Genomic DNA, 13,654 nt, shown 5'->3' with positions numbered 1-13,654 from the left:
GAGACTCAAAGAACCAGTTATTTTCCATCACAACACCATCAACTACACCTTTCAAGACTCTTGGCTTTGCCAGTGACCCAGCTTCTTGTGAATGAATCAACAGTAAGCCATTCCTACGGATTCTACACTCTGTATCTCTTCACAGAGGCAGAGCAGGGGCAGCCAGTGCTTGTGACGAGCACCACACAAGTCAATCCAACCTACAAACTGGCTTTCAAGGTTAACTTTAATTCAGTCATAAAATGAAATGTAACATGGCGGAGGGGTGTGGGGGGGCTCAGGGATGGGGGATTAAACACGCCAGATTTCAGCCCAGGGCCGGCTGCTGTCCATTGGGGTACCCAGAGCTGCCATCTCTGTCTCGGTGGAGGAGCAAAGTTCTTGACTGGGGTGCCTGGAAGTCACGATTCGCTGTCTGAGGTGGAGCTCTCCCGGCTGATCTCAATCTGGAGCGAGGGCAGGTTGTCCAGCCGACTCTTCTTGTGCGAGCGTTCCTTCTCCCGGATCAGGGCGCCCCAGGCTCGCTGCAGAGCTGTGTCGCCGTCCTCTTCTTTCTCCTCTCCCGCTGCCGGCTCTTCCTTGTCCTTCACCGCAGGAGCGTCCTTGTCCGCCTCTTTCTCCGGCAACTTCTCCCCTTTCCCGCGTACCTTCCCTAGACGGCTCCACAAACCCCCTGTTGGGAAGAGCAGAACATCAGCTTGGGCCAACAAGAGACTGGTCTCTTCCCCAACGAGGCATGGAGGGAAGGGTGGGAGGTAGGGGGAGTGAGGGAGGTCAGGGAAGGTAGAGAGAGGCAAGTATGCACACATTATCACCAAGAGCAAAAGTTTCAAGTTGAAGATTGGCAAGAATTTATTTAGAATCCTACAGAACATCTAAACAAGTTACAGAAACCAGATGCGAGTAAACATCAGGCTTATTGTGGTCACCCCACTATAGGAATGATGTGGAGACTTCAGAGCATGAACCCTAAGTTGAAGAGTCAGGGAGTTACAGTATGTCTCGGGTTTATACAGTACTGTATACATGTTTAAAGCTAGGGTGCTCAGTCCTATATTTGTCAGCGGTGAGCAGAGCAAGTTTGTAAATCTAGCGGGAGCAAAGGATGTTGGGAATGGTGAGGTGGAGTGCCTTGGGAGGGGTGTGGGACAGGTGGCAGAGAAGGAGTGCCAGGACAGGGGATAGTGTGTATGCTGACACACCGAGACACTGGGCAAGGTCACTTGTTTCCAAACAATTGGTTTATTGATCATTACAGAATGTCTCTCTGGTGCTTCCCGCTTCCCCCCCTTTCCCTATCCATTCCTTCCCCCTGCTCCCTTCCCACTCTCAGTCCACAACAGAGACCCATATCAGAATTAGGTTTATCATCATGTCATAAAAAGTTTTTTTGTGTGGCAGCAGTACAGTTCAAAAGTCTGAGGCACACTACCTGTATGTACTGCAGCGCTGCATCTGGTGTACTGCGTACAGTTCTGGTACCTCATTATAGGACAGGTGTTGGAGGCGACGCGGAAGAGGTTACCAGAATGTCGCCTGGATTAGACGGCACGTGCTGTAATGAGAGGTTGGGCAAACTTGTGTTGTTTGCTCTGGAGTGACGGAGGCTGAGGGGAGATCTGATAAGAGGTTTATAAGATTGAGAGGCAGAGATGGAGTAGACAGACAGTATCTTTCATCCCCAGGTTTGAAATGTCTTAATACCAGAGGGCATGCATTTAGGGTGAGAGGCAGTCATTGGGTAAGATTTGCTTTTTCCTCAGAGGGGTGGGTGCCTTGCTAGGGGTGGTAGAGGTTTCTAACAGTCTCTGATTGTGAGAGATATGGAAGGATGTGGACACTGTGTAGTCAGACGAGATTAGTTTAGTTGGGCATTTGATTACTGATGAGTTCAGCAGGGTGTAGTAGGGCAAAGGGTCTAGTTCCTGCACTGGACAAAACGCAGATGGTTCAAGCTTAGAGTCATCAAGTACAGCATAGAAACAGGTCCTTCAGCCCATCAACCTGCTCCCATCCATGTACCTAGCCAAACTTGTCTTAAACATAAAACTGAGCTTGCACGGGCAGCTCGTTCCACACTCACAACCCTCTGAGTCAAGACGTTTCTCCTCATGTTCCACTTTTCACCTTTCATCCAAAACCCATGACCTCTAATTGTAACCTCAGTGGAAAAAGCCTGCTTGCATTTGCCCTATCTATACCCTCAGTTTTGCATTTCTTTATCAAATTTCCCCTCAATTGTCTACATTCTGAAGAGTACAGTCCTAACCTATTCAATCTTTTCTAATAACACAGGTCCTCCAGACCCAGCAACAACCTGGTAAATTTTCTCTGTACTCTTTCAACCTGTTTACATCTTTCCTGTAGGAAGGTGACCCAAATTGCACACAATACTCCAAATGAGACCTCACCAATGTCTCGTACAACTTAAATAATAACATCCCATCTTCTACACTTAATACACTGACCTATGAAGGTCATTGCTTTATGCCCCTCCCCTCTTGGGATGCCACCTTCACTGAATGGACCTGTTCTACTGCACCCCTCAGTGCCCTACCATTCACTGTAAGACCTACCCTGGTTGGTCCTACCAAAGTGCAAATGTCGCACTTGCCTGCATTAAATTCCATCTGCCATCTTTTTCTGCCCATTTTCCCAGCTGGTTTAGATCTGCTGCAGGCTGTCATAGTCCTCGCTGTCCACTACACCCCCAGGTCTTGGTGTCATCTGCAAACTTGCTGATCTGGTTTACCACAATATCATCCAGATCACTGATATAGACGGCAAACAGCAAAGGGCCCGGCCCCGATCCCCTGGGACACCGCTAGTCACAGGCCTCCATCTTCTACCACTATCTGGCTTCGCCCACAAAGCCAAAGTCCAATCCAATTTACTACCTCACCCTGAATGCCAAATGACTGAACCTTCCTGACCAGCCTCCCATGCAGGACCTTGCTGAAGTTTACGTAGACAACATCCACTGCCTTGCCTGGTAGCTTCCTCAAAAAGCTCTACAGATTGGGTAGACATCACCTGCCACACTGACTATCCCGAGTCGGTCTGTGCCTATCCAGTCCCTCGGAATACCTTTCAATAACTCCCCCGCTACTTCTTTACTCAGAAAGTGGTAGCTGTGTGGAACGAGCTTCCAGTAGAAGTGGTAGAGGTAGGTTCGGTATTGTCGTTTAAAGTAAAATTGGATAGATATATGGACAGGAAAGGAATGGAGGGTTATGGGCTGAGTGTGGGCCAGTGGGACTAGGTGAGTGTAAGTGTCAGCACGGATTAGAAAGGCCGTGATGGCCTGTTTCTGTGCTGTTATGTTTATATGGTTATATATATCTATAGATTCTGTACCCACGTCCACAGTAAATAATACTGGATGCAAACAATTCATTTGAGATCTCACCCATCTCTTTTGGGTCCACTCGTATGCTACCAGTCTGATCATTCCTTGCTATCCTTTTTCTCTTAGTGTCCAGTATCTGAGGGTTCTCCGTTGCCTTGTTTGTTGGAGAACCTCGGCGAGGGTTAACCAGGTGCACTGCTAGGTGATGCAGCTTGATGGGCCAGAAAGGCCTGCTTTGTGCTGTCTCTCTAACTAAATACATTTTTAACAAGGGAAATCATATCTGATGTTCTTTGAGGATGCAAGGAAGAGTGCGGATAGAGCTACAGCAGACATTGCCTCTGACCGACCATTCACCTCCCTGCAAGACTAGCTGGCTGAAACAGGACGCCATGGCGAACTTACCCGTTTTCTTGCCCTTGTCTGGTGGGAAACTCCTGCTGTCCTGTTTGGAAAAGCCCAGCCTGCTGTGGACATCTGTCTGAGGCTCACGCCGGCTGATGCTGACGGTCTGTGGCGAGTGCGGCCGCTTGCCCAGCCTCTGCCTCACACCTGGAACCGACACAGACAGCAGAGCGTCAGTGAGAGGTCACCTGGCGATGCCCCAACTGGAGACAGGTACACTGTTTAGGGCAACAGACCATTACTCTGTTGATATGCATAGGAATCTTGGGAGCCAAGTCCACAGCTCGCTGAAAGTGACCACACAGATTGCCAGGATGGTAAATAAGGTGTTCAGCATGCCTGCCTTTATTAATAATGGAACTGAGCTCGAGGTGAGATGTTGTAGCTTTATACAGCTGCACACAGTTCTGGTCAGCCCACTGCAGGAAGGCTATCAAGGTTTAAGAGACGGTGCTGAAGAGGTTCACCAGGATGCTGCCTGGATTAGAGGGCACGTGCTGTAATGGGAGGTTGGACAATCTTGGATTGTTTTCTCTGGAGTGGTGGATAAAGGTTTAAAAGTTTAGGCATAGGTAGAGCTGACAGACAGTTCTATTTCCCAGGGTTGAAGTGAATGTGTTGAAGGTGAGGGGGTTAATTTCCAAGGAGATGTGAATTGGTTTCTGATCGTCACATACTGAGGCACAGAATACCATTCATACAGATACAACAGTGCACTGAGGTAGAGTAAGATTAACTAACTAAATGCAGACTAATGCTACCGTCACAGAGAAAGTGCAGTGCAGGTAAACAATGAAGTAGGTGGTGAAATCAAGTGACCATTCAATACCTTTATAAAAGCAGGTGGAAGTTGTCCTTCAGTTTAGTGGGACATGCTTTCAGGCTTTTGTATCTGCCTGACGGGAGAGGGAAAGGGGAGGAGAGAGAATATCTGGGGTGGTTGCTTTACCAAGCAGAGGGGAGTGAGGACAGAGCCCATTGAGTGGAGGCTGGTTCCTGTTATGTTCTGAGCTGTGTTCACAACTCTCTGCTTGCACAAAGCAGCTGCTGTTCTGTGATGCTTTCAAATGGTGTATCATGCAAAACTGGTGAGGGCCGAAGGCGATAATCCCTGAAGCTTCTTCAGCCCCTTTAAGCAAGATTAAAGTGTTACATACAAGGAGCATTAGATATGTCTGGGCCTGTACTCATTGGAGTTTAGAAGAATTGGGGGCTGGGGGGAGGGGGTTCTCATTGAAACCAGCCAAAAAATGAAAAGCCTAGACAGTGGATCTGGAAAGGATGTTTCCCATGGGGGGCGGGGGGGAGTCAGCCGCAGAATGCAAGGACATCTCTTCAGAACAGATGAGGAGGAAGTCCTTTAGCCAGAGGATGGTGACTCTATGGAATTCATTAACACAGACGGCTATGGAGGCCAAGCCATTGAGCATACTTAAAACGGAGGCTGAGGGTTCACGATTAGTCGGGATATCAAAGGTTATGGGGGTCGAGGGGGATACTAAATCAGCCATCATGGAATGATAGAGTAGACTCGATGGGCAGAATGGCCTAATTCTGCTGCTATGTCTGATGGACTCAATGTGGATCTTGTGATGAAGCCGGCTGCTGGGAAACCCCGTACTGCCGGTGTGGTGTAAACGTGAGCTGGGGCCACACAAGGTCACAAGGGACTCTCCAGCCCCAATCAACTTGAACATGGATTGTACACATGTGTGGGAGTGGGGACCGTACCGGTGACTGGGGTGAACGTGGACTGTACACATGTGTGGGAGTGGGGACCGTACCGATGACTGGGGTGAACGTGGACTCTACACGTGTGTGGGACCGGGGACCGTACCGGTGACTGGGGTGAACGTGGACTCTACATGTGTGTGGGACCGGGGACCGTACCGGTGACCGGGGTGAACATGGACTGTACACGTGTGTGGGACCGGGGACCGTACCGGTGACTGGGGTGAACGTGGACTCTACACGTGTGTGGGACCGGGGACCGTACCGGTGACTGGGGTGAACGTGGACTCTACACGTGTGTGGGACCGGGGACCGTACCGGTGACCGGGGTGAACGTGGACTGTACACGTGTGTGGGACCGGGGACCGTACCGGTGACTGGGGTGAACATGGATTGTACATGTGTGTGGGACCGGGGACCGTACCGGTGACTGGGGTGAACGTGGACTGTACACGTGTGTGGGAGTGGGGACCGTACCGGTGACTGGGGTGAACGTGGACTGTACACGTGTGTGGGACCGGGGACCGTACCGGTGACTGGGGTGAACATGGACTGTACACATGTGTGGGAGTGGGGACCGTACCGGTGACCGGGGTGAACATGGATTGTACACGTGTGTGGGACCGGGGACCGTACCGGTGACCGGGGTGAACGTGGACTGTACACGTGTGTGGGACCGGGGACCGTACCGGTGACCGGGGTGAACGTGGATTGTACACGTGTGTGGGAGTGGGGACCGTGCCGGTGACCGGGGTGAACGTGGACTGTACACGTGTGTGGGAGTGGGGACCGTACCGGTGACTAGGGTGAACGTGGACTGTACACGTGTGTGGGACCGGGGACCGTACCGGTGACTGGGGTGAACGTGGACTCTACACGTGTGTGGGACCGGGGACCGTACCAGTGACTGGGGTGAACGTGGACTGTACACGTGTGTGGGACTGGGGACCGTACGGTGACTGGGGTGAACGTGGACTGTACACGTGTGTGGGACCGGGGACCGTACTGGTGACTAGGGTGAACGTGGACTCTACACGTGTGTGGGACCGGGGACCGTACCGGTGACCGGGGTGAACGTGGACTGTACACATGTGTGGGAGTGGGGACCGTACCGGTGACCGGGGTGAACGTGGACTCTACACGTGTGTGGGACCGGGGACCGTACCGGTGACCGGGGTGAATGTGGACTGTACACGTGTATGGGACCGGGGACCGTACTGGTGACTAGGGTGAACGTGGACTCTACACGTGTGTGGGACCGGGGACCGTACCGGTGACCGGGGTGAACGTGGACTGTACACATGTGTGGGAGTGGGGACCGTACCGGTGACCGGGGTGAACGTGGACTCTACACGTGTGTGGGACCGGGGACCGTACCGGTGACCGGGGTGAACGTGGACTGTACACATGTGTGGGAGTGGGGACCGTACCGGTGACCGGGGTGAACGTGGACTCTACACGTGTGTGGGAGTGGGGGCCGTACCTGTGACTGAGCTGCTCCCTGCACTGGGCAGCTGTCTCTCTGCCAGTTGCCGTTTCTCTTGCAGCAACAGCCGAACGTCCGAAACCTTCTCCGCCGAAAGCCTGGAACCAATCCGGCTCTTCACGTTGCTGGACACAATTGTCATGTTGGTCTCTGGCCTTATGGAATTCCTGGAGAATCAGAACAGCGGAGAATCATGAAGATACGTTCACAGCAGGAGAGCCGCATGTCTGTCGCAGCCTCCGGAAGCTTTGGCAGAAACTAAACAAAACACCTCAGCAGGTCAGGCAGCGTCTATGGAGAGGAACAGACTGTTGACGTTTCAGGCCGAGACCCTTCATCGGGACTGAAACGAAGGCGGCAGAACCAGTGTAAAAACGTGGGAGGGAAGGGGGAAGGAGTAGGGGAACAAGCTGGCAGTTGGTAGGTGAGGGGAAGGTTGGCGTGGAGGGAAGGGGATGAAGTGTTATGCCCGCAGCCCCCTCCTTTGTGAGAATCGCAAGAGCACTAGTTGGGGGGGGAGGGGGTCAGTAGACCCAGGAAATGGGAGAGAGATGAGCCAAATGCCTCGTTCCACAGCGGTGCAAATTAACGCGACATTGACCATTGTCTCCTGGAGACCACGTTTGTGGATTTGTGGACTATGCTACGTGCAAGCCCTCGGGCAAAGTGGGCTGGTTGAGAGAGGGATTGCATCATCCCAACCTGATTGACATCTGAGACCCCGTGAGGAAGTATAAAAGAGGGTCTGGGGGAACAACTCCTTCAGCACACCAGAAGAAACGCTAACGATCCCGTAGTAGCGGGAAGCCACATGCACCCAATTCCGTGGCTGGAATCGGTGGCTGGAACCATGGAAACCAGCTTTTAGCTAACAACGGGGAAGCCCGCTCCCCTGACTCAACAGATTTGCTTCATAAAAGACCCTGGCAAGTTTCTTTTCTCACAAATCTCTCTCTCTCCCCAACAAGTGAAAACCCAGCGGTCCCCAAAGGCTGAAGCCTGCAGGAACTGAGTGACTTTTATATTTCCATCGGACAATATATTATCCCCTAGTCCGGGGGTCGGCAACCTGCAGCTCCCGAGCCATTTGTGGCTCTTTCACCTCTGTGCTGCGGCTCCCTGTGGCTTTGGGAAATAATTGGTCAGTATTTAATTAAAATGTATTTTATGTTAGTTTGTTAGCTTTTGAAATGTAATTATGGTGATCTTGTACAACCTAAGTGTAGCGACACATTTCCTGCCACATCATAAAACGGCTCACAATTAGCCAGCATTCCGGCTAAGGGAGATAGCCTACGGGGGTTTGTGAGTACGCGTCTTTTGCAGCATCTGCGTCCATGGGGGCTGGGTTGAGGGAAGCTGAAAAGCAAGGCTGTTTAGTTCGAATAAAGCTATCTTTGACTGCAGTTTACTGACACCGCTACAACGTGTTTTTATCGCTGGCTGTCCAGACGGAAGGTGCTGAAACGCTTTGTCGCGTGTCTGGAAGAAGTGAAAACTTTCCTGGGCAGCAAAGGGCTCACCTTTCCTGAGCTGGAACAGCCAGAGTGGCTGGAAAAGCTACACTTCATGGTAGACATGACAGCGCACCTGAACACGCTGAACACAGCTCTTCAGGGGAAAGGACGTACAGCCCTGCACATGTTGGAGGATGTTTTGGCATTCGAGCGCAAGTTGACAGTGCTTGCCAGAGATTTACAGAAAGGCACTTTGTCTCACTTCCCCAATTTGAGAGAGTTCAAACAAGGTCACGACATGATAATTTCGGAGTATTTACATTCTGCAATCATCGCAATGCAAACATCGTTTGGGAAACGCTTCTGTGAGTTCAGAGAGGAAAAAAACACATTATCCTTCCCGGTCACTCCCTTAAGCATCGATCCTTCCCTACTGAATACGACTGCATTGGCAGGTGTGAGTCAACCTGATCTTGAGATGGAACTGGCCGACATAGCCGACAAAGACATATGGGTGTCCAAGTTTAGACGCTTGACAGCAGACCTTGAAGATGTTGCCCGTCAGAAGGCCGTTCTTGCTCAGAAACACAAATGGAGTGATATTGAAAACCTCACAGATGACAGCTTGCGATCCTGTGTAAAGATGAAGGTGACATCATACAGCCCTGATGTGCAGACGCTGTGCGCTGAGGTCCAGGAGCAGAAAACCCATTAACCAAGTATGATAAATATTTTAATTGCCTATTATTTTACTCATATTCATATTTTTTCATTGTTCAGTGAAATAGTCCTTTTATTTTTCAGGCTGACAGCTGGCTGACGTTATTTTTGGTTTGCTGCTGGCGGAAAATTTAAGTTCGGCGTTTTTCATAAATACAAGAAGGACTCAAATAGACATTGAATATTTTACTTAAAAGTAACTTTCAACCCAACGTCTTTTTTTCGGAGTTCAAAATGTTTTTGTTGCATGCAGAAATGTAATTTCGTTTTCTCTGCAGGAGTTCATCAATTTCATAAATGCAACACATTATAGTTTGTTTATACATAGCATAAAGGCAAAAAAAACGTTGTATGCAGTGTTATTTCATTTTAAATGTCAAACGGGTTTTGCGGCTCCCAGTGTTTTCTTTTCTGTGGGAAACGGGTCCAAGTGGCTCTTTCAGTGGTAAAGGTTGCTGACCCCTGCCCTAGACAAACGATCGAGCTGTTTCTTATTGACAGTTATTATTAGACCCGCGCTTTTAGATTGAGTAGTGACGACGTATATTATCTGAATGTTTGTATTAATCTTATTTTTGTGCCCCTTCATAAATAAAGACTTTTAAAAATAGTACCTTCAGACTTCAACGAACCTCTCTATCTTTGCTGGTAAGTGATCCAGTTATGGGATTTCATAACTGAAGTAAGAGGCTGGCAGGTGGTAGGTGAGGGGAAGGTTGGCGTGGAGGGGAGGGGATGAGGTAAGAAGGTGGCAGGTGAGGGGGTAAAAGCTGACAATGGAATCGGTTAGGAGAGGAGAGTGGACCATGGCAGAAGGGGACAGAGGGAACCAGTGGGAAGTGAGAGGAGAAAATAAGGGGTAAGAGGGAAGCAGGAGGTAAAAAGAGAGAAGAGGAAGGGGCGGTATGATGTGCAATGTTATTACAGAGTCAGCGACCTGGGTTCAATTCCTGCCACTGTCTGTACGGAGTTTGTACGTTCTCCCCGTGACTGCGTGGGTTTCCTCCCACAGTTGGAAGACGTGCTGGTTAGCAGGTTAATTGGTCACACGGGTATAATTGGATGGCACGGGCTTGTTGGGCCAAAGGGCCTGTTACTCTGGTGTAAAACTAACTAAATAAATAACCAGAAGTTAGAGGAATCTGCGTTACTCTTTCTGATAGTACATGATCTCCTATTTTACCATGTGATATTCCACTCAGCAGTTTATTCAATATGTTTACATTTCTCCCCCCACCACCTTCTGGATCTCCCCTACAAACCACATTCTGAAAGCAATATGGAATCAGTGGAAAACTGGGATACGTTACACTGCCTCCTCATCCTAATCCCTGATAAAAGACTGCACAGACCCAATGCACCGAATGTCATGATTCTGTTGCTACGTCTTTGGGAATATCAGGGGCCCCAGCCAGATCCCTGTCGGTCACTCCAATTCATCCTGCCTTTTGTGTACACACCCCAGCCCTCAGTCTGCATCCCCACACCAGATTAGATGTTATTAAAACTTGTCACATGTAGTAGATGAAAACACAGTTAAACACCTCGTTTGCATTGATGACCAATACAGTCTGAGGATGTGCTGGGGAACAGCCCACCATGCTCCCAGTGCCCCCAGAACTTACTAACCCCATACAAACATCCTTGGAGTGTGGGAGATGACCAGAGCTCCTGGAGGAAACTCATGCAGTCACAGGGAGAAAGTACAAACTCCTTACAGACAACGGTGGGAATTGACCCTGATCACTGGTGCTGTAATAGTGTTACGTTAACTGCTGCGCTACCCAGGAGATCTAGACCTCTCCTCGTTCATCCAATCGCTGCTGGGCACCCACCAGCAGACTGGATGTGAGCTCCATCAGACTGGACCGTGTTACCTTTCATTTGCACGGGGGGGGGAGAGGCAGCAGAGTTGAAAACACACCTTATGGTCTTCAGCTGAGCCTCGACCTCGTCCGCGTACATCGTCATCTTCAGACTCTTCTTGGGCGAAGGCATCGAGATCATCTTCAGCTCGAGATCATAGTCCATCTCATCAGAGTCTGAGCCCCGGGGACTCCAGTGTCCACTGTTGCGGCTGTCGTTCCGGTATTCCACCACCACCCGGTCGTCCGCCTCCATGTCCTGCTCTGCCTCATCCTCTTCATCCTCCTCCTGGATGGGTTCTTCAGGAACGTTCCCCAGACCTGCAGGCACCCAAGGTAACGGTCAGCTGAGGAGCGTGATCAAAGGTGGGAGTATCCTGATCTGTAGACACATCCATTCCATCTCCAAGAACCCCCTCCCCCTCCCCCTCTCATTCCAAAAGCTGGAAGCATGTGGAACTGGGCACACTATAGTGCAAGCACTGATTCAGAACCCGATTCAAATGCTATTTAAGGCATTGGTCATATCAGATTTGGAATATTGTGAGCAGTTGGGACCATATCTAAGAAAGGATGTACTGGTGTTAGAGAAGGAGTTCATGAGAATTATCCAGTGAATGAAAGGGTTAATTTATGGGGGGTGTTTGGGAATGAAAGGGTGTAAGTATGAGGAGCGTTTGATGGCCCTGGGCCTGTGAGTTTAGAAGAATGGGGGCGGGGGGGAACTCACTGAAACCTATTGAATGTTGAAAGGCCTCGAAGGAGTGGACATGGAGAGGCCATTTCCTATAGCGGAGGAGTTTAGGCCCAGAGGGCACAGTCTCAGAAGAAAGAGATGCCCATTTAGAGCAGAGATGAGGAACTTCTGCAGCCAGAGGCTGGTGAATCTGCGGAATTCATTGCCACAGACGGCTGTAGAGGCCAAGTCACTGGGTACATTTACACTGGAGGTTGACAGGTTCTCAATTAGTCAGGGTGTGAAAGGTGTTGAGAGAGAAAATAAATCAGCCATGATGGGATGAGGACAAACTTAATGGGCCAAATGGCCCAACTCTGCTCCTCCGTCTCATGGCTTATTCTTTTACCTACCAGCGGAGGCACTGGAGACAAATATTATTGAAATGTTTGTTTTGGGCTGGTAGCTGGATAAGAAAGGGGTGGAGGGAGATGGGCTTGACATGAGCGAAGGGGATTAGTCTAGATGAGTGCCAATGTCTGAGTGGGTCGTTTCTGTCCTGCATGTTTCTATAATTCCAAGACCGGTACCACTGCTAGCCCCCAAAGACAGGCGGGACCTGCCCCTCCTCCACACTTGCTGAAGATCTTATTAACTAGAAACACACTTGTGCCACTGACGCGCTGGACATGCAGGCCATTTCCTGTGTTCTGACTTATCTCAGCTTTCCAGCATCTGTGGAACTATATTAGTGACCCGCGGCCGCTCCAGCACAGACTGACCAGTATGGTGGTGCTTGTAATGCGATGCCAGCCCCACATCATCGGGCAGGAAGCTCTTCCTTTTCAGAATGTCCCTCTGGATGCGCCTCGCGTGATAACGCCGCTTCCTGCAGAGAGACGCACCTTCATGAGATCCCACCACATTCAGCGTGAGGGACCGGTCAAAGCAGGTACAACACCGGAGAGGCAAATCATCAACACGAGAGGTTCTGCAGACACTGGAAATCCAGAGCAACACACACCCACACAATACTGGAGAAACTCAGCAGGTCGGGTAGCATCGATGGAGAGGAATAAAGAGTGGATGTATTGGGATGAGAGCCTTCATCAGGACTGGAAAGGAAGGGGACAGAGGCTACAATAAGGTAAGTGGAGGGGAAGGACTACAAACTGGCAAGTGATAGGTGAGAGGGAAGCAGACCTCATGAAAGACCTCAGCCTGAAATGTTGACTGTTTATTCTCCTCCCTAGGTGCTGCCCGACCTGCTGAGTTTCTCCAGCATTTTGTGTGCATTATAGAAGCATTTGGATAGGTGCACAGAGAGGAGTGTTATGGGCCAAATGCAGGTAGTGAGGGTGCTGTGGTTATCATGGCCCCGCTGGGACAAAGGCCCTGTTTCAGTGCTGTATTACTCCAGGACTCTGCAAAGACCACAGGCACTCAGAACCTCAGTGCTCACAGTAGAGGGGCAGAACGCACCTGCGGCAGAGACTTATGGGTTCAGATATCTTGCTGACATACGCCCTACAATTCTGTGCCAGAGGTGACACCCTCCACGTGAGATTAATCTGGGATCTGACTGTCAGATCACACAGGTATCAGTGGCCCCCAAGGGATCAGGTGAGCAAGCACAGGATTTCACTGCACCTGTCGATGCATTAGGAGGACTGAGAATGAAGAAAAGATGTGCTGGCATTGGAGAGGGTCTGGAGGAGTTCACGAGAATGATCCCAGGAATGAAAGGGTTAACCTGTAAAGAACATTTGATTTGAGTCTGGCCCATACTCACTGGAGTTTAGAAGAATGAGGGGGATCTTGTTGAAACGCGGCAAATTCTGAAAGGGCTAGACGGAGTGGACAGGGAGAGGATGTTTCTTGTAGGTGAGAGTCTAGGACCAAAGAGCATGGCCTCAGAATACGTCCCTTTGGAAGAGAGACGAGGAGGAATTTCTTTAGCCGGAG

General features: G+C 50.2%; 1 protein-coding gene across 3 annotated transcripts in view; it reads right to left on the bottom strand.

The window, feature by feature from the left end:
* Positions 1 to 208: 208 nt before the first annotated feature.
* Positions 209 to 13,654, bottom strand: part of ncbp3 (nuclear cap binding subunit 3) — a 40,025-nt gene continuing 26,579 nt past the window's right edge. For all 3 annotated transcript variants that reach the window (XM_059973712.1, XM_059973713.1, XM_059973714.1), the window contains 5 exons: positions 12,472 to 12,578; positions 11,073 to 11,334; positions 6,969 to 7,138; positions 3,755 to 3,901; positions 209 to 673 (listed from right to left, as the gene is read on the bottom strand). In XM_059973712.1, the coding sequence (XP_059829695.1) occupies positions 402 to 673; positions 3,755 to 3,901; positions 6,969 to 7,138; positions 11,073 to 11,334; positions 12,472 to 12,578 (958 nt within the window). In that variant the 3' untranslated portion in view covers positions 209 to 401. The remainder of the gene's footprint in view (positions 674 to 3,754; positions 3,902 to 6,968; positions 7,139 to 11,072; positions 11,335 to 12,471; positions 12,579 to 13,654) is intronic.

This window comes from Hypanus sabinus, chromosome 6 (genome assembly GCF_030144855.1).
Source record: "Hypanus sabinus isolate sHypSab1 chromosome 6, sHypSab1.hap1, whole genome shotgun sequence".
In the NCBI taxonomy this organism is placed as follows: Eukaryota; Metazoa; Chordata; class Chondrichthyes; order Myliobatiformes; family Dasyatidae; genus Hypanus; species Hypanus sabinus.
Note: the sequence above shows the minus strand (reverse complement) of the source record. Positions and strands in the feature narration are given on the sequence as shown.